Genomic DNA, 22,224 nt, shown 5'->3' on the forward strand with positions numbered 1-22,224 from the left:
ACCCAGCATGTACTGCAATAAACAGAAGAAAAAACACTACAGCTTGGGTAATTTGCAGTGGGCAATTGCAAAAACATATTTGGTGCTTAAAATAAAGAAACCAAAATAAAATATAACAACAAAATAAAATAAAGTTAGTAAGAGTGAAATACGCGCTTATATACAATACACACAATGTGCATTTTCACATATTCAGATTTCATCATATTCAGATATTCATATTCAGATTCTTGTATCCAAATCAGGACTTCTCATCTTTTTTTTCTCAGAAGCTCTATTCAGGACTTATGTTTTGGGGGAAGGGGGAAGAGCAGGGAAGCTTTGTTAAAACCCAAATGGATAGTCAAAGTTCACGGAAAAAAAAATAAAGTATAAATAGAAAAATCTCGATATTTAACAGGGGTGACAAACCGAAAACCCACTGCCTGAATACATGATTCAAACATCTGTTCCTGGCAACTTTTAGATCCCTAGAAAATCGAAAAGCTGGCCAGTGTTGTTTTTATCTATTACCTTCCTCACTCCGATGGATATGTTTCACACTCAAATTCTAAGCCAAGTACAAGCTTTGGGAAAGGCCAAGATTGACTCTGTTTAAAAAAATGTTTTTATTATGGAATTACAGAGCAAGGTTGAAGTTTAAGATGAAGTTAAATCGTGGCCTCGTAGATTATGGAAGATAAATCTTCAGAATCAACTCAAATAAACACAAAATTAAAATTTTGTGTTTGATTGAAAACACAAAATTAACCACTGAAACACAGGAGGTTCTCTTAGGAAAAGAAAATTCTATAAGTAGCCAACACAAAGCAGAATGCTAATTTAAACTAAAAAACTCGGGCAAGCTCGGATTTCACCGAGACGCTTGTTTTCATATTAATATACATAATGGATAACTTGCTGGGCGTTCATTGGCCATAGTACCGATTACTTTTAGAATGCAAATTTAATTATCTAAAAAGCTCAAGGAAGCTCATTTTTCAGCAAAATTCTATATTTTCTAACGTAATTTTTCCTAATTTTGATTTTTTCGGAATTTGGAAAATGCCCCTTATAAGAAAATGTTCACTTAATTTAGTGATGAAACTAACGATGTCGTTTTTATGGCACTTGGTATTAACCTGTCTGTCGGTCGGTCTGTCGGTCCCGGTTTTGCTACTTTAGGCACTTCCAGGTAAGCTAAGACGATGAAATTTGGCAAGCGTATCAGGGACAGGACCATGTTAAATCAGAAATAGCCTCTTTTCCGATTTGATCATCTGGGGGGAATGGGGGGCCGGTTAATTCGCAAAAAAACAGAAAAAATGAAGTATTTTTAACTTATGAGCGGGTAATTGGATCTTAATGAAATTTGATGTTTGGAATAATATTGTGTCTCAGAGCTTTTAATTTAAATCCCAACCGAATCTAATGACATTCGGGGGAGTTGGATGGGGAAACCTAAAGTCCTGGTTTTGCTACTTTAGGCACTTCCAGGTAAGCTAGGACGATGAAATTTGGAAAGCGTATCAGGGACCGGACCAGATTAAATTAGAAGTAGTCGTTTTTCCGGTATAACCCTCTGGGGGGGGCGGGGGGCCGGTTAATTCGAAAAAAAATGGAAAAAAATGAAGTATTTTTAACTTATGAGCTGGTAATTGGATCTTAATGAAATTTGATGTTTGGAATGATATTGTGTCTCAGAGCTCTTATTTAAATTCCGACCGTATCTAATGACATTGGGGGGAGTTGGAGGGGGGAAATCTAAAGTTCCGGTTTTGCTACTTTAGGTACTTCCAGGTAAGCTAGGACGATGAAATTTGGCAAGCTCATCGGGGGCTGGGGGGAGTGGGGGGCCGGTTAATTCGCAAAAATGAAAAAATGAATTTTTTTTAACTTATGAGCGGGTAATTGGATCTTAATGAAATGTGATGTTTGGAATGATATTGTGTCTCAGATCTCTTATTTTAAATCCCGGCCGGATCTGATAGCATTGGGAGGAGTTGGAGGGGGGAACCTAAAATCTTGGAAAACACTTAGAGAGGAGGTACCGGGGTGAAACTTGATGGGAAAAATAAGCGCAGGTCCCAGATACATGATTGACATAATCGGAACTGATTCGCTCTCTTTGGGGTAGTTGGGGGGGGTTAATTCTTGAAAATTAGAAAAAATGAGGTATTTTCAACTTACGAACGGGTGATCGGATCTCAATGAAATTTGATGTTTAGAAGGATATCGTGTCTTAAAGCTCTTATTTCAAATCCCGACCGGATCTCGTGACGGGGGCGGGGAGTTGGGAGGGGGAAACCTAAAACTTGAAAAACACTTAGAGTGGAGGGATCGAGATGAAACATGGTGGGAAAAATAAGCACAAGTTCTAGACACAGACATAACCGGAACGGATCTTCTCTGTTTTGGGGAGTTGGGGGGGGGAGGCTAAGGTTAATTCTGAAAAAATAGAAAAATTAGGTATTTGTAACTTACGAAGGAGTGATCGGATCTCAATGAAATTCGGAAGGGTATCGTGTCTTAGACCTCTTATTTTAAATCCCGACTGGATCTGGTGACATTGGGGGGAACTGAGGGGGGGCTAAAATCTTGGAAAACGCTTAGAGTGGAGGGATAAGGATGAAACTTGGTGGGAAAAATAGGGACAAGTCCTAGATACGTGATTGACATAAACGCAATGGATCCGTTCTCTTTGGGGAGTTGGGGAGGGTTAATTCTGCACAAATTAGAAAAATGAGGTATTTGTAACTTACGAAGGAGTGATCGGATCTCAATGAAATTTGGAAGGATATCGTGTCTCAGAGCTCTTATTTTAAATCCCGAATGGATCTGATGACATTGGGGAGAATTGAGGGGGGGCCTAAAATCTTGGAAAACGCTTAGAGTGGATGGATAAGGATGAGACTTGGTGGGAAAAATAATCACGAGTCCTAGATACATGATTGACATAATCAGAACTGATCCGCTCTCTTTGGGGTAGTTGGGGGAATGAGGCATTTTAACTTATGAATGGGTGATCGGATCTCAATGAAATTTGATGTTTAGAAGGATATTGTGTCTCAAAGCTCTTATTTTAAATCCTGACTGGATCTGGTGATATTGGGGGATGTTTGGGATGGGGAAACCTAAAATGATGAAAAACGTTTAGGTTGGAGGGATCGGGATGAAACTTGGTTGGAAAAATAAGCAGAAGTCTTACATACGTGATTTACATAATTGGAACGGATCCGCTCTATTGGAGGGGGGGGGGGGTAATTCTGAAAAATAAGAAAAAATGACGTATTTTTAACTTATGAAGGAGTGATCGGATCTTCATGAAACTTCATATTTAGAAGGATCTCTTAACTAAGATCTCTTATTTTTATTTCTCAACCGGATCAAGCGTAATTGGTGGGGGGGCAGTTGGGGGGACCGGAAATCTTAGAAAATACTTAAAGCGGTGAGATCAGGATGAAACTGGATGGGAAGAATAGAAACCTGTCTAAGATACGTGACTGACATAACTGGACCGGATCTGCTCTCTTTGGTGGAATTGGGGGGGGGGTAGTTTTGAAAATTGAGGTATTTGTAACTTACGAAAGGGTGACCTGATCTTAATGAAATCTGATATTTAGAAGGATCTTGTGCTTTAAAGTTCTAATTTCAAATTCCGACCAGATCCTTTGACCTTACGTGGGAGTTGGAGGGGCAAACGGGAATTCTTGGAAAACATGAAAATTGGGTATTTTTATCTTACGAATAGATGATCGGATCGTAATGAAATTTGATTTTTAGAAGGAATTCATGTCTCAGAGCTCTTATTTCAAATCCCGACCAGGTCTTTGGCATTGGGGAGGGGGAGTTGGAGGGGAAAATCTTGGAAAAACACTTGGAGTGGAGCAATCGGGATGAAGCTTGGTGGATAGAATAAACCAATGTCCTTCATACGTGATTGACAGAATCGTACTGGATTCGCTCTCTTTGGGGGAGTTGGGGGAGGGGTTAAGTGATTTGACGAGTTTGGTGCTTCTGGACGTGCTAGGACGATGAAAATTGGTAGGCGTGTCAGGGAGCTGCACAATTTCACTTGATAAAGTCGTTTTCCCAGAATCGACCATCTTTGGGGGGGCTAAATGGAGAAGGAAAATTAGAAAAAATTAGGTATTTATAACTTACGAGTGGGTGATCGGATCTTAATGAATTTTGATATTTAGAAAGACATCGTGACTCAGAGCTCTTATTTTAAATCTTGACCGGCTTTAAGCCTCTTATTTTCCTTTTTAAATCAATCTATTGACTCATAGAATTTTGTTAGAGCTCATACCATATGATCTCTTGGCTCTTAGCTCTTCTCGCCTCGTCACAAGTGCCATATGAGCTCTTAGCTCTTGTTTTTGCTAAAAAAGGATATTAAATCGAGGTTTTACTTCCTACCTCCCTTAGACTTCCCTTTAAGAGGAATGGGAGTGAGAATGTGCAACCGGAGGGATTGTAAGCCTCCGGCAAATACATTCTGACTATAGAGGTTGCAATCGGTCCTTTTGCGTGCCTCCCAATCTTGTCGTTCCAGAAATGATACAGAAACGTGCATTTTCGGATGAATATGACACTATGCAATGCAACCATTAAAACGAATTTAAAAAAGGCACATTTACAGTGGTAGCACGTTTTAAATGAGCAATTAAACCACTGGTCTATCATCCATAGAAAAAGAAATTGAAATAAACAAGGAAATGTATACTAACCAGTGTGCCACAGCAGAGCGGTAAACAATATTTTTGGCCCAAAGGTTGGCAAAAAGCCATTCTGTAAGATTTCTCAGACAGGCAGTCGATTTGAAGTTATTGAAAGTCTACATATTGCGCTTTCCGTTCAGTGGCATTTATAGCGTTCAGTAGTACATTCATTACTAAAGATGCTTACAGTCCATTCGAACCTAACAGTTAATTTATACATTTATTTTAGATCCCGCTTACTAAGTTTATTTATTTCTGCGATTTATTCAATTTGATAAATAATAAAAAACCATGACAATTCAGGGACTGGAAGTGCTCTTGGAATTTTGATTGCCAGGCTCCTTGCTTTGTAGTACAAAGAACGTTTGTGCTTCGACTAAAATATAACTTAATATAGTTCACATACTTAATAATTTACAGCTTCAGGACTAATTGAAAAAAGGGTAATGAAAGAGTGTCTAAGAAGCTATGAATTTGTGTTTTGTATGTCTTTTGTTTTTACTGAAGTCGTTTTTGATTTAGGCACCCTATTCAGTGACAATTTTGTATCAGATTATCGAGAAGATGAAGGAGTGTATTACAGCTTTTTCTCTGTCTTTGCCGTCTTCTTCCCTGCAGCTACTGGTATTCTGGCCGGAGCAAACATTTCCGGTGATCTCAAGGTATATTTTTTAAGACCATGGAAAGAGGCATGAGGCTTACAAGGTTTTATTTACACATATAGGGATTTTTTTTTAAATGTTTGAACTTGTATTTTTGAACATTCACACACACACACACACACACATAAATATATATAAATATATATATATATATAATACATGTATATATATATATATATATATATATATATATATATATATATATATATATATATATATATATATATATATATATATATATATATATATATATATATATATATATATATACATATATTTCATCAAGTTGAGGCTTACCGATCAAAAGTTACGAACCTGAGAAAATTTGGCGTATTTTCGAAAAAAGGAGGAAACACCCCCAAACAGTTCTTAGAATCTTAATAAAATCACACCCTCTGATTCAGTGTATGAAAGAACCCTACTGTAGAGGTTTCAAGCTCTTATTTGCAAAAATGTGGAACTTATCTTTTTTTTTAGCGTGGGCCCCCTGCCACGCTCATTTTTTCCCAGAGTCACTGAATCAAAATTTTAAGATAGCCATTTATTTCAGCATAGTCAAAAAATGTCTTTGTCTCTAAGGACAACTTAATCCCCCACAGTCCCCAGGAAAAGGGCAGCAAGTTATGAGCTTTGCCCATTGTTTGCATATAGTACTGGTTACTGAGAAGCATACAGACGTTTTCAGGGGGAAAAAGATCCCTTATGGTTGGGGGTCAGGAGGAGTAATTTGGGTGGGAGAATCTTTCCATGGAAGAATTTATCATTAGGAAAGAGAACTTCCATGATGGAGGCGCTGGATTTTCCAGCATTAGATTGAAAAAAGATGAGAAATTAAATAAAAAAGAAGTTTTTTAACTGGAAGTAAGGAGCAACATTTAAGGTTAAAACAAACAGGAAATTATTATATATATGAGGGAGTTTGTCCCCTCCTCAATACCTCACTCTTTACGCTAAAGTATTCTTAGAAATTTCAAAAGAGCTACTTATTCTAATTAAATGGCCTTTGTGATTCAGGGGTTATCCTTAAAGAATTGGTAAATAATTCGAATTTTAGCGTAAAGAGCGACACATTAACGAGGTTCGTTACGTAAGTCGTACGTTGCGTATATTTATCATTAATAAAACGTTCGTAAAAAACTTAAAACTTCTAGTGGCCTTCTTCAGTAGCCAAAGAAATCGGAGGGCAAATTCTCCCTCTCCCACGCACCTTTACCTCAAAATCGTCCGATAAAAATTTGAGAAAGCCATTTAGCCAAAAGAAGTGCAAATTTCGTTTTTTATTATTCATGTACGGTTAGCCAAAATCAAAACCTGTATTAATTCAAAAACGTTCAGAACTGAAAATAACTGAAAATAAGGAGCGACATTACAAATAGAAACGAACAGAAATTATTCTGTATATGGAAGGGGCTGTCCCTTCCTCAAAGCCCCACTTTTTACGCTAACGTTTAACTCTTTGTCACAACTCTACTTTTTAAAACAATAAACAAAATTAATATAAAGGGTGGGGCGTTGACGAGGGGATAGCCCCTTCATATAAGAAACTTGTATTTTTATTTAAATGCCCAAAAGAAGATAAAGCTCAACTTCGAAGACCCTATTTTGCAGAGGTACTGGCAATAGATTTCTATAGAGAGCTAGACTTCGAGCTTTATTGATAAGTTTTGCAGGGCAGGGACGCATAAGACGAAGACTAACACAGACTGTAAACATTAAGACATTTTCGGTATCCTGGAATTTCTAAATCTCCAAGACACAAATCCTGGAAGCCAGCTAACCTGGCATTTCCAGAGGATAAGAGAGCTTTTAAGCTTTGCTTTCTCTCTAAATTTAACATTTTTTTTTTTTTTTACTGTTTATTTCGTCTTTTGAGGGTTTGCCTGTTAAATTTAATCTTTAAAATTCTTTTTTTGCCCCCCACTTTTTCAAGCCATCAAAATTGATATCTCCGCACATGTCGGAAAACCTGGATATGTGGTGGCTTTAATTACTCACGTATAAGATATTACTTTTGGACACCCACTTCATAGTTATCCAAATAAGTATTTTCTTGGAAAGAAAAAAAAGAGGCTTGGAATAATGAAAACGAAATATTAAGTTAAACTCTTATGTAAATGGACGGGCTTTCTACCATTTATGGATTTGCTGAAGGACTTGAAATTAGACAGAAGAATTTATATTTTGCTGAAGTTTGAATTTTTAGCTTTTGGGCGACTGAAGCCCCTTTCTTCAACCCTATCCTAACCTGGTTCATAATATTTGGGTAAGCGTTCATTTGTTTAATAATATCATCCCAACATTTTGTCTTTTATATAAATTTTCGTCGTCCCGAAGGAGCTATTGTCTGTGTCTGGTAATATCTTGTAGTATAAGAAATATTTTTCTGTTTTTTTTTTTTCAATCCAAGGACTCTTGGATTGAAAAACAAACAAAAAACCTCTTTCCAAAAAAAAAATAAACAATAATACAACTTCAACAAAACCGTCTGAGCTATTTATGCGTTGACATAGATTTTACCCTAAAATTACGTTCGGATAAACATATGAAATATATATAAAACATACAAAACGTATGAAACTTCTTCGTTCAACCCAATAAACAGTTAAAGCTCAGGAGAATCGGAAATTCTGAGAATAATTTATTCAACCCCTTTTCTGAATAAAATATACCACTGTTATGGTGAAAGAGACAAATATAGAAGTCTAACAGCACATCAGTAACAAAAAAAAATTAACTGTCCTAGATCACAAAAATCTTCCAAATATTTTTTTTTCTTTCCACTCTATACTGACACCTTGGAAGTTATCTTGAATCTTTCTAGAATCATGTAAATTTTTTTTTTTTTGCAATTCTAGGACGCATCATCTGCTCTTCCGAAAGGAACACTTCTCTCCATCCTTATTTCTACAATTGTTTACGTGGCTTTTGCCTTCTTTTGTGGCGCCACTGTTGCTAGAGATGCCACTGGTAATGTTACTGGTCTAGCTGATGGCTCATTTTTGGATTGTATGCCAAATGAATGTGACTGGGGTCTTCATAACAGTTTTCAGGTGAGTTTTAATTAGTATTTATAAAAGCAGTAACTGTTTATTCGGAAAAGAGAATAATGGGATTACATTCCATATTCGGCTGGGTCAAATAATTACCACAAGAGGTGTGTAAAGTTGTAGGTTTCTAGGGTAGTTCAACATCTCAGTCTCAACATCGGCAGTCTGAACATCAAGAATTATCATTTAATTTGTATGGTTATATTTTTATATTATTTCTCTGGTAAAACGTGAAAGCAAAGCGTTTTCAGTAAAATAAGATTAGCATTTTAAATCGTTGATATAGTTGAACTTAGTTGCTTTTTTGTGTCCTTCTCTGTAATTAACGAATTGGGGTTCAGTCTTAGCTTGTTAAGATTTAGATATATTTTACTATTCTCAAATCATTGAAATTCCAAATACTGAATTTAATAGATTAAATTAATTGTTTCTTATTTAATCTTTTTTTTTCGTCATTTGATCTATTTGTCCTAAATGACAAATTTTGAGCTGACTTGGTTGGTTTTCTTTGTGTTGAACTTCTGTTTTAAAACTTATGATTCAGTCATCTGCTCTGAGCGCCTTCTAATTCTTATCTATGTTCAGTTTACCGTACTAATTGAATAAAGTTTATTTGCCTTTGTAGAGTTTTTATTTTAAGTAATTGGGTAACTTTTCTCGCTTTAACTTACTTATATAGTTTAATTTCCCTTGCGTTGAATGCCCTGCGTTAACTTTACTGTTCTGAGTAGTCTCTGTCAAGTTTCAACATTTTCATTTGAAAGGTTTAAGTTCTATTTCTCGGCTTTCGATTTCGATTTATCTCTTTTGAGCATCGTTTTGAGAGTTAGATTAATTATGTTGTATTTATTGAGCTTTTAAACAGTGCGTGTTAACGAACTGTAAATAAGGAGGGACGCGGCTCAATAGTAAAAAACTTAAAATCGAAACTGTAAAAAAATGGAACTTGAATACCAACACGTATATCAAAAAATGTGGCTTATTATGCTGATTCCAAACATATATGTTTCATTAAGTTTAATACTTCCTATCAAAGGCTACAAGCCTTAGAAAATTTGCCTTATTTCAGTTTTTTTTCTTAGGGGCGATCGTATCGACCCAGCGGTCCTAGAATATCGTTAGAAGGTCCATTTGACCGGAAATTAAAATTTCTAGTGCCCTTTTTAAGTGACCAAACAAATTGAAGGACAACTAGGCTCCCTTCCACCCCCCTTTTTTCCCAAGATCGTCCGATAAAAATTTTGAAAGCAAACAGAAATTTTTACGTATATGAGGGGGTTTGCCCCCTCCGTAGTACCTCGCTCCTTACACTAAGGTTTAAATTTTTTCCCAATTCTTTAAAAACAACTCCTAAAACACAAAGGTTGTTTAACTAGAACACTAAGAAGCTTTTCTAAAGTACTAAAAAACTTATCTTTAATATTTTTTAATATAGCTTAAATTGACTGGGTAGAATCATCTATATTAAGTCTTTGGCTCTGTATTGACTTGGATAAGATTTTTGTGGCCCTACATTATGTTGATTTGACTGATTTGAATCATATTTGTTACGTTTCTTATTTTGAGTTCACTAATTTGATTTGTCTATGCAGATTCTTCTCAGTTTAGTTGTGTGTTTCTGGGGTAGAGTTGTCTTGGTTGAACTAGCTGAGTCAGGTTTTCAGTATAATTAGTTTTTTGTGCTAATTATGACAAGGTTGAGTTTTTGGTGTATTAATCTCTCTTAACCACTCTCCATATTGGCAATTCACTTTCCTCCTTAAAATTTTCACCATGTTTCACCTCCTCAAAACCACATTCCTGACTGTTCACATCATTTACTTGACGTCATTTAGCATCTGCTTTTTTTTAGCTTGATGCTACACCCTCACCAAACATAGTCAATCTAAATACAATCCAAAATAATTTTAAGAATAAAATATGGTCAGACCATGCTTCTCTGCCCTTTATTTTGATATAAAAAATTCAAACAAACCATGGTGACTGGGTTGACGAGTGCTTCATGCAGAAGATTTGGGTTTTTCTTGTTCTCGTGTTTTTGGTATTTTTGTCCCATCTTATGCTGCCACTCACCTTCAAAATCACGAAAGACAATGCATGAAGGAAATTCCCGTTCCTTGCTCTTTGGTGTCTACCCTTCACAGGTGAAGAAATTCTTCAATAACCTCGTTTACTTAACGGTATAATTCAAGCAGGTAATGGATAAGAGCATATTCTCTTTCTTCCTTTATGTGTGTTTATAGTTCCCATTAGTATTATAGACAATAAACTTCTGCAGTAAAAGTATTTTAACTGAATATTAGCCTGACGAGAGTTCAGTGTAAAATTAAAGTGTTAGTTTTCCAGAATTCTACAAATGTCAGGAAATATCATGAGTCAGTTTGTTAGAAACAGTTTTTCAAAAATATGTTAAATAGCCGCGAAGTAGTAATTTTGTTTCATTTTAAGTTTCAATTTAAAAAGATTTTTTAGCTTAGGCAAAGAAACCCAATGGCTCAGCATGATTTGTTTTTTTACAAAATGGAGCATTAATTATAGGTTTAACTTCAAAGCTCTCTTAAACTTTGTCTTTAAATCTAGGAATTTCAACAAACATAATCCTTGGCATCTTTGAGAATTTGAAAATAAAAAGTTCAATTACATATGAAATTATTAAAAGATGTGTAGCTAATAGGCTTTACGAAAATGTGTATTTTGTATTATTTTTGCTCCTTTGACTTTAATTAAATAAAAAAACAAGTTTTTTCAACTGAAAGTAAGGAGTGACATCAAAACTTAAAACGCACAGAAATTACTGCGTATATGAAAGAGGCTGCTTCCTCATCAACGCCCCGCTCTTTACGCTAAAGTTTGACTCTTTCTTTCAATTCTTCTTTCTAAAACAGTAAAAAACTTTAGCGTAAACCTTACAATGCCTTGGCTTGAACAACAAGGAATGAAGGGTCATAGTAATTCGAAATTAAGACTTCAAGAAATTAAAAAATATAGTCAAATCAAACACACGCTTAACAAATACTGTGCTATAGATGAAAAAGCAAATCCAAAATCGAAAATAAATTAAAAAGGAATAAATAGGTCAAACTTAAAATAAACAGAATTCACCAAAACAGATTTAGAACTACCATCTTCCAAACCTTCTAAGGGCTATAGCGTGGTTTTGATGACCGTTTTCTAGTTAATTTGTGTTCGTTTTTAATTGAAACGGTTTAATTGTTTGTTAATAGGAGTATTTACTATTTTTTAGTTCATCTTCTTAAAAATAAAGATGTTGACAAAATAGATATTCTAATATTCAGTCAATGTTTTAATCAACAATAAATAAGTGCAATGAAGACTAATATTGTTTTTAGTCTGATAATTTTGAGTGGGTAGTGTCGGTAATATTGCTCGTATGAAATTTAAGTTTGAATGATTTTTTTCTACAGAAGTGAAGCGACTCTGAATCCCTCCCCAATCCCTTGAAAATACACTTATCTTTATCCTACCACTTTATTAAAGGTCTGTCTACGCTATATTTCGTGGTAATTACCTGATTGTTTAATCAAATGCGTGTGTTTAAGACTTAAAAAAAGGCTAATTACAAAAATACTACTGTTGCAATATTATTAAGTCTTTTATACAGAGAATTATCTAAAACTGTCAAAAGAATAGGTAATTTATCTTGTTTTTTCATCTTTGAAAATGTTTGAACTGTTTTCGCGCTTGACCTTGACTGTAGAAGGGTATAATAAGTTACAGCTATAATTGGGTTTTGTGAAATCTGCTAGACATTTAAATTTTAATCATTGGGGCAGTGAAGTAGACGATCATAAACTAGCTTATAGACTAAATTTATTAGGGCCCTAATTTAGGGCCCTAATTTAGGGGAAATTTTCATATGAATGACGACACAAATACTATAGTTATGATAATTTTCAATTAAATTTAATAATATTGGAATGATTGTTTAAAGTGAATTTTACACTTTTTTATTTTTGTTTCTTATGCTCAGTCTTTTCCTCTGTTTATATATAACGGCTTTCAATTAAATTCATCAATCATTAGTCTTAGATAATAAAAAAAGTTTCAGGCTCATCTTTGGGCCAAACTATGAGCCCAACTAATGCGTATTCATTACTATCTTACATAAAAACTTAGTTCTAACAAAAACTTTTTGTTGTTGTTTTTTTTTCAGGTCATTGAAACCGTTTCTGCCTTTGGACCTCTTATCTTCGCTGGATGTTTTGCTGCGACTCTTAGCTCTGCCCTTGCTAGCTATGTCTCCGCCCCTAAGATATTTCAAGCTGTTTGCAATGACAACCTCTATCCAGGCATTGGGTGGTTTGGCAAAGGCTACGGCAAAAACAATGAGCCTATCAGAGCCTATGTGCTAACTTTTATCATTGCGCTTGCAGGAATTGCCTTAGGTAATTTTTACCTATAGCTAAAAGGCGTTATAAAAAATGACAAGAAAAAAAGAAAGTTAATTTAAGAATAATCGAGATTGGTTTTTAGTTTAAGGAGGATTTACTTGAATTACTTCTTTTCTTTATTAACTAATTAAAAAAAAACTACACAAAAAAGTATATACAAAAACAAGTGTTAACAAAACAAGTAAAGATCTACATTTTAAGCCAAAGATGAGCCAAACTAAAGTAAATTGTTTTTTAAGCGTAATGTGTACGGTGATATTCCTTCCTTAAAGTCTTAACGATTTCGGATTTATTAAAGTTAAATAAAAGAAAAAAATGTCAAAAATATATCTTGTTTTTAGTAAAAGTCCACGTTATGTTCTGGTTTTGGGGGTGTATCAGCCCCCTCCTTTTCGTTTCTGCTCGTTTTTGACATGTTTTCTTTATATTTCTAATGGTTTTGGGTTTCATTTATTTATTGATGGTGATTTATGGTAGTTTTACGCTTGGAAAATAATTTGACTTTATTTTTATTCATCTTTGGTATAATATACCTCTTTACTTTTCTCTGAAAAACTTCTTTCATAGCAAGACATTTTTAAAATCAATTTCTTTTTGTTTTTAGTTGAAATAGTCCTTATCACCGGTTAATTACATTATTATTACATTACATTATTTGGTTTTTCTCTATAAAAACAGATTTAGCTTATTATGCACATATTTTAAAAAAAATTTTGTTATATACGCCCTTTTGACAATCTTGATAAACGAAGTATGTTTTAATTTGATTTTACAGCTTCCTAACTTTACCTGAAAATTAAGCTTAATACCATATCCTGTTTCTAAGGCACTGGATCTACAATATTTTGACAATCTGAAATTTATTTACACTCTTTTGATTTAGTCCAATTCTATTAGCAGGAGTAGCAATAGTAGTAACAATGAAAGTTTCAACTTAATAGCCCAAGTCGTTCTTGAGATATTTTTGATACATTTTATTGATACCTAGCAGGCACTTAGGGGCTTTTGATTTGGTTTTACAGCAATATCAACTTACCCTAAAAGTTTCAACTTTCTTTATACCTAATTCAGTCCTAAGATATCCTACTCAGTTATCTTTACAACCTAGTCTATTTTGACAATCTGGATCCACTTATCTATTTTGATTTACTTCAATATTAGCAGTAAAAGTAATAGTAGTGGCAGAGCTATTATCAAAAGTAGTAGTAAAATTAGTAGCCCTTAAAGTTTTATTTTAATACCCATAGGTGTTGATGGGGCATTGCTACCCATTTGATATCCCATATATACAAATTATGTTTTGATTCAGTTTAAAACCACCATCATTCCTGAAAGTCTTACTAACACCCGTGGCATTAGCAATAGCAGTACTCATAGTAGCAGAAGTAACAGTAGGAGCATTGGAAGTAGTATTGGTGATAACATTGATAGTGTTTTTAGAAATGGTAGTAACAGTATAGTATTCATGATGTGCCTTTTTGGTCTAGTTCAATATCCCCTTCTCATGCCCTGATAGTTTCAACTTCATACTTTAAGCCATATCTGAAATATTGCAGTAACCTTTTAGTAACCACATGCAAATACTATGTTTTGATATAGCCCAAGATCCCCATCAACAGTCCCCGAAAGTTCTCCTTTAACAGAATTAGTTTTGGTTTTAGTAGTAATAATGACAGTAGTAACATTGGTACTACAAATAGTAATAGTGTTGCTATTACGAGTAGTGGTACTAAAAAAAGGCAATAAGATTTTAAACACACCCTAGGAAGACAAAAGAATTATCTGAAACTAAAACATAGTTTTTATTTCTTGATATACTTCAATTACAACAAATTTTTCACCTTAATGTAGGCATATGGTTTTTAGAAATCAAACGTAGGGATAATTTTTTTAACAAGATCATCTTAAACATTCTCTGAAAGCTTCATCTTAGTACCCTTAGCGTCATTAGTAGCAATAGTAGTAGCAGTGGTAGTAGCATTAGTACCAGTATGCACATAGCACGCTTTTTCAACATCCACTGGCAGTTTCAACTTAATACCGTAAGCAGCACCACACACACAAAAAACAATAGATATACAATTCTAAAATAGATACAAGAATTGATAAAATACAATTCTAAATAGGCTTCAATTAGAGGGACTCAATCCAAAAAATGGCCAAAGAGGGTTAAAAACACCAATCATTTGCTTAGTTTTAAATCATAGATCTGCAGATATTTGTTTAGTCGTGAGGGCGCATCGACAATGTCAAAATTAGAAACGACTCCATGGTTCCGGTACCACCGAGACAGACGCATCAGATATTTACAATACTTAAAATATCCTGAGCGTATTCTCTTTGTATCCTTCTTGCAAAGGACCAAAGTAAACCAGAAAAATAAAAAACAACAGGGGTACAAAAACTAGAATAAAGATGTCAAAATTCTTTTCGTTTATACAAATCATGATTGGCTGAATTTTTTGTAACCAAACCGCATACTTTTCAACACGTGGGACGTAATAGCGGAGCAAGTAAACGAAAGTAACATGGAAAAAGGTAGACCTAATCATTTAATATCTGCTGAACATGGTATAGTTGAAAAACTCAAGCAAAAAGACGATGATAATGGAGGACTCCCAAAACACAATAACTCGCATTTGGCAGAATTAACTGAAAAGCCTACTGAAAACAGTGCGGCTGAAAGCAGGTCAAGGTTGGCAATTAGACTTTGTTTTGTCCGGCTAAGAAGCATAACATCATCAGCATATGCAACGTGACTAACGCCTAAACGATCATTGTAAAAAACTGACGGTTGAAGACGTCGGAGACAGGAAGCTAAAACACATTTAAATGTGCTCGGAGATAACACGGCACCTTGCCTAACGACTTTTTTAACAGGCATACCAATACTTAAGCACTGAAACACCAGAAAGGTTAACACAGCCGCTCCTAGAGAAAATGAAGCATTTGAATGAATTACATATTGTCGAAAGCGCTAAATATATCAACTGTCCAACAATACAGGAGACTTTGTTGAGCAACAGCTGGTTTCATTAGCCAACCTGCAATATGGTGAGCCTGAATGTAGCCCCTACCTTTCCTAGAACCAAGCTGGAAGGGCGTAAAAGTCGCACTTGGAGCAAATGGCCGGTAGCAGCATATATTCAAATTACTTACTAACAAAACAAGACACACTGATAGGATGGTAATTAGGGCAAGCACTGGGATCCTTATCCCTCTTAACAATGGAAAATATACAGCCGGGCAAAAAACTATCTGACACAATGGATTGTGCCAAGCACATCTGAAACAATAACTGCAAATACTTGTGTAGTTCAGCACAATAATAAGCAAAAACCTCGAAGCAAAGACCGTCATCTTAGAGAGACTCAGAGACTCAGACTTATTCCTTTTGCTTAAGAGCTCGGAGTATAACGCCAGATAACACCACTAGCACTTGAGAATGGTTGATATGACTTAGAAGGATTGAGCTGACAAGTTTTGTATCTGCATGTGCATTGGACTGTGTTTCATTTAGTTCAACAGCCTCCCCAATATTCTTTGAAAGTTTCATTGTAATACCCTTAGCTTCAGTAGTGTTAAAAGCAGTATTTGTAGTATTAGCTGCAAAAGTAGTAGTAGTAGCAGTAGTAACACTTTTAGTAGTACTTGTAATAGCAGTAGCATTAGTAGCATGTGAAAAATACCCTTTCGTTAGTTCAACTTCCTCCTTGACATGCCCCCATATTTAAATTATAGTTATTATGGTAATTGCTTTGTTACATAAAATTGCCGAAAATAGCAATAATTGAAAAAATGTCTTTTTCTTAGTGTATTAGGTAAGGGCGACGAGAATTTAAAGTTAATCAAGCAATGTCTATATTCTTGGAGTCAACTCTTTCAGTGTGAATCTGACTCTGTATATTCCTGACCCTGTTCGATTGATGTAATATCATCAATAGCACTATTGTTTATGAGTCGGAGCCCTGTCTAACGTAACCAAATACGGTTCAATAGAAGTGTTACTATTATCACTTAGTGTCATAAAATGGCCAAAATGGTAAATCAATTATGGGCCATCTTTTTTTCTTTTATAGAGGTACTAAAAAAACAGCTCTGCCAATGAGAGTGAAGGCCTACTCGGCAAGATAGAAATTTTCAAAAACGATCTGAATTTTAATATATCACAATCTGGATTTAAATTAAAGATCTAAATCTATTTGAGCCCAAGATGATGTTTTTTTTTAAATAGGCTAATTTTATTTTACATAAGAATTTACAAAAATAAGATAAGATTTATTTCTGAAAAAACGTCTTTCACATGGCCATATTGGCTGAGCTTCCGCTTCTGAGTCAATAAACACAAAAACAACCAGAAATATGAAGCAAGTATAATAGGGCTAGTTAAGAATTGTTTTTTGAAAACTTCAAAGGGGTTGTAAAAACTATCAAAACAATTAAACTCACAAGATTCAAAGGGAATAAACCTTTTAATAAATAAAATCATTTATAATTGAAAATACAAAAAAACAAGGACAAATTTAATCTTGTGTCTAACAAATAAAAAAAACATTTAGTTTTAAAAACAATAGTGAAACTCTAAAGAGGAAGCTCAAAATTTGCAAAACAAAGACTAAACAATTGTAAGGGAAAAGAGGAGGGAAGAGAAAATGTTTCACATATTTAGCATATCAATTATGTACAAGACGAAAGCTCTTCTACATTTTGTAGTAGAATATTTTATTGGTGTAAGAAGGAAGATTTTTTTCTGAAATAGAATGAGGCAAGCAAGCTCGAAGGGAAAAAAATTGGGTAGGAAAAAGGGAATTTAACCAGGGACTTATAGATGGCATTGTTGGCAAAATCAAAGAAAATTTTTCTCCTCACTTTGAGGCTGAGCAGATTGGCTTACCGAAAAAGGGAAATATAATGGACTTTATCCTCATTGACGGGAATTCTTAGGCACCTTACTTGGACTGGCTCTATTCTATTTGATCATTTGCATCATTTTGAGACAATAAAAAAAACTATTGTCCCCTCCGCAATCCCTCGCTCTTTACGCTAAACCTTATAATTGTTTGAAAAAGCAGAATTGTGGCAAAGAGTCAAACTTTAGCGTCAAGAGCGAGGGATTGCGGAGGGGACAATCCATTCCATATACGGAGTAATTTCTGTTCGTTTTAAGTTTTAATGTCTCTCCTTACTTTCAGTTAAAAAAACTAGTTTTTTTTTTACGTAATTTCTGAACGTTTTTGAATTAATGCCTGCTTGATTTTGACTCTCCATACGTAAGCTTTTCAAATGAAATTTGCATATTAATACCTTTTTTGGCTAAATGGCTTTCTCTTAGTTTTGATCATACGATTTTGAGAAATATGGGATGGGGAAGGAGGCCTAGTTGCCATGCAATTTTTCGGTTACATAAAAAGGCAACTCTTAATTTTAATTTTAACGAATTTTTTATTAGCAAAAAATATACGTAACTTTAGAATTAACTTACGTAACAAAATTTTATATTCTTTAATTTTTATTATGTATATGAGGGGGTTTGTACCCTCGTTAATATTTCCTTCTTTACACTAGATCGTAAGTTTTGTCCCAATTCTTTAAGAATGACCCCTGAATCAGAAAGGCCGTAGAATAAATAGTTGAAATTACTAAAAATACTTTAGCATAAAGAGCAAGGTATTTATCTCCTCCTAAATACCTGGCTCTTTAGGCTTAAGTAGTTTTAGAACCCCTCGTATGCGTAATAATCTCTGTTCGTTTTCAGTGTCAATGCTACTTCTTCCTTTCATTTGAAAAAACGTTTTCATGTTTATTTTTCATTGTTTTCTTATGGTAATGCTAGAGAATCCTGCGCCCTTTTCATTGAATTTTTCTTTCCCCATGACACATTCCTCCAAGGAAAGATCCTTAAACATAGCCCCCTCTCCTCAGCCCCATCCCCAAACAAAATAAAATCCCCCTGAAAACGTCTGTACACTTCCCAATAACCATTACTATATGTAAACACTGGTCAAAGTTTGTAACTTGCAGCCCCTCCCCCAGGGATTGTGGTAGAGTAAGTCATCCCCAAAGACATAGTTATTATGGTTTTCGACTATTTTGAACAAAATGGCTATCTCAAAATTTTGATTCGTTGACTTTGGGAGAAAATGAGAGTGGGAGGGGGCCTAGATGCCCTCCAATTTTTTTGGTCACTTAAAAAGGGCACTAGACCTTTTCATTTCCGTTAGAATGAGCCCTCTTGCGACATTCTAGGACCTCTTGGTCGATACGATGACCCCTGGAAAAAAAAAACAAAAAAAAAACGAAACAAAACAAATAAACACGCACCCGTGATTTGTCTTCTGGCAAAAAATACAAAATTCCACATTTTTGTAGATAGGAGCTTGAAACTTCTACAACAGGGTTTTCTGATACGCTGAATCTGATGGTGTCATTTTCGTTCTAAGATCCTACGACTTTTAGGGGGTGTTTCCCCCTATTTTCCTAAATAAGGCAAATTTTCTCAGGCTCGTAACTTTTGATGGGTAAGATTAAACTTGACGAAACTTACACATTTAAAATCAGCATTAAAATGCGATTCATTTGATGTAGCTATTGATATCAAAATTCAATTTTTTAGAGTTTTGGTTACTATTGAGCCGGGTCGCTCCTTATTCGTTATTAGATAAAAAGAACGAGTTTTTTTTTAACTGAAAGTAAGGAGCGACATTAAAACTTGAAACGCACAGAAATTACTTCGTATATGAAAGAGGCTGCTTCCTCATCAACGCCCTGCTCTTTACGCTAAAGTTTGACTCTTTCTCTCAATTCTTCTTTTTAAAACAGTAAAAAACTTGATTATATATTTAAAACCAGCATTAAAATGCGATTCTTTTGATATATTTATTGGTATCAAAATTATTGAGCCGGGTCGCTCCTTACTACAGTTCGTTACCACGAACTGTTTGACCACGAACTGTTTGATATGACTCGTTTACTTTTGGTCTGATAGAATATAAACAAAAAATGAGATTAAGAAAAGTAAAGAGTATTTTAATTTAGGTCTAGCAATCAACTACATGATTTTGCCGAATTAAGCTGGAAGATGTTTGTCTTTTTTTTTTCTCCCGTAGACTCTTTTGAGTAATCTCGGTTTCTGAGCCTTCTTTATTGTAAAATTAAACTAGAGTATGCAACGCTGCTGAATTGGATGTGAAGTTAAAGAAAGAAAAGAAAAGAAAAAAAAGAAAAGAAAAGAAAAGAAAAGTAAAGTAAAGAGTATTTTAATTTAGGTCTAGCAATCAACTACATGATTTTGCCGAATTAAGCTGGAAGATGTTTGTCTTTTTTTTTTCTCCCGTAGACTCTTTTGAGTAATCTCTGTTTCTGAACCTTCTTTATTGTAAGATTAAACTAGAGTATACAACACTGCTGAATTGGATGTGAAGTTAAAGAAAGAAAAGAAAAAGAAAAGAAAAGAAAAGTAAAGAGTGTTTTAATTTAGGTCTAGCAATCAACTGCAAGATATTGCCGAATTAAGCTGGAAGGTGTTTGTCTTTTTTTTTCTCCCGTAGACTTTTTTGAGTAATCTCGGTTTCTGAGCCTTCTTTATTGTAAAATTAAACTAGAGTATGCAACGCTGCTGAATTGGATGTGAAGTTAAAGAAAGAAAAGAAAAGAAAAGAAAAGTAAAGAGTGTTTTAATTTAGGTCTAGCAATCAACTGCAAGATATTGCCGAATTAAGCTGGAAGGTGTTTGTCTTTTTTTTTCTCCCGTAGGCTTTTTTGAGTAATCTCTGCTTCTGAACCTTCTTTATTTTAAAATTAAACTAGAGTATGCAACGCTGCTGAATTGGATGTGACGTTCAATATCAATCATTGAAAGCAATTGCTGTCTTTTTTTAAGGTGAATTGAATGCTATTTCTCCCCTGATTTCAAATTTCTTTTTGGCTGCTTATGCACTTGTGAACTTTTCAACTTTCCACGTGAATTTAATTAAGCCTCTTGGCTGGAGACCTACTTTCCGGGTAAGAGTTTTTCATTTTAACATTGTTATTTTCCAGAAATTATACAAATAGAATTACTTGCTAGTCATGGAAAATAATCAACCTGTGAATCAGAAAAAAAAAATCGATAGAAACAAGAAAAGCGACTATAAGTATTAAATTTAAAGGGATTTTCCTGATTTTTAAAATGTCTTACAAAATTGAATATTTTTGATGTTAGTAACTCCAAACATAAATTTTTGTCTTTGAAACCATAATGTACAATTAGGGTAAATATTCATTAAAAGTTAAACAATACAGTGACTTGTATGAAAATCATACATACGAGAGATAGCAAAATCACGTGTTCTCAAATACAAAATAGGAAAGTGACTAAAAACGTCCACCCTTATTCATTTCAAAACACAAGAGCTGCAAACATTTGCATATTTTTCATTAAAGATAATGAACGCTGTTTTCTAAATTGAAGATTACTCGGTTTGGCGTACTTTTTTTTATATATTTCTTAGTGATTTCCTATGTGTTATTTTTGACAGTTAAACTACAAATAAAATGACAAGTCTAGAAATAGGATCACTCCTATTTCAACCCAGAATTTTCAACCCATTATTAATCACAAAAAAAAAATATCGCTTCCAGTAAAAGCAAATGACTTAGATTAGGACTGACAGTTCAGCATTAAAAAAAAAATGCATTAGCAAAACTCTATTTGTTCAAAACTGAGCTAGTTCAATGCATTAAATCTAGTTTAGCAGCTCTTGTTTGATTTTCTAAGCTATTGTCTAGAAAGGCTACTTGAAAAAAATTCGCTAAAAACTTAGAATTTATTTTTCGTATAACTCAGGCATTGTCGAAGATTGGCCTTTTCGGCCAACGGTCTGCAGCAGTTCATCCGTGGTTGGGATGGGAGGATGTCATAGATAAATATTTAAAGGAAAAGGGAGCTTTTTGGGAGGTTGTAAAGAGAGATACTTTGAGAATACTTATGGATGGAGGGGGAGTGTGCGTAGTTGTGCAGGCTTCAGTCGACTGGGTGATGCGGTGAGTTGTTAGAAGTAGTTGTAGTAGCAGTAGTTTTCATCATCAAAACCCTTATACTCTCTCCTTGGCAATTTAAATCAGGTTGAAAATACCATAATTCAAAATTTATAATTTAAATTCAGTTTAAGTAAACCTTTGTAAAGCCAAACAAAACATCTTTTTAAAAATGTTTCTTAATATATATCTTTAAAAGCTGAAAAGCAAGTAAATTAAAATTCAAATATAATTCTAGGGACTATTATATTATATACTTTAATAAATCAGCAAAAAAAGGTAGTTTTCAATTTTTTCCAGCCCCTTGAATCTTCTCGTCTCTCCATTTTATCGGTTTATATTTTTATAGTTCACGTTTTTAATAAGAAACGTGAGTCAAGTCCCC

The 22,224-nt window shown here is 34.3% G+C and overlaps 1 protein-coding gene across 2 annotated transcripts in view; it reads left to right on the top strand.

Annotated features, from left to right (window-relative positions):
• Positions 1–22,224, top strand: part of LOC136027040 (bumetanide-sensitive sodium-(potassium)-chloride cotransporter-like) — a 167,758-nt gene that overhangs the window by 54,782 nt on the left and 90,752 nt on the right. For both annotated transcript variants that reach the window (XM_065703961.1, XM_065703962.1), the window contains exons 7-10: positions 5,226–5,365; positions 8,221–8,415; positions 12,587–12,818; positions 20,704–20,825. In XM_065703961.1, coding sequence (XP_065560033.1) covers positions 5,226–5,365; positions 8,221–8,415; positions 12,587–12,818; positions 20,704–20,825 — 689 coding nt within the window. The remainder of the gene's footprint in view (positions 1–5,225; positions 5,366–8,220; positions 8,416–12,586; positions 12,819–20,703; positions 20,826–22,224) is intronic.

This window comes from Artemia franciscana, chromosome 5, assembly GCF_032884065.1.
Source record: "Artemia franciscana chromosome 5, ASM3288406v1, whole genome shotgun sequence".
In the NCBI taxonomy this organism is placed as follows: domain Eukaryota; kingdom Metazoa; phylum Arthropoda; class Branchiopoda; order Anostraca; family Artemiidae; genus Artemia; species Artemia franciscana.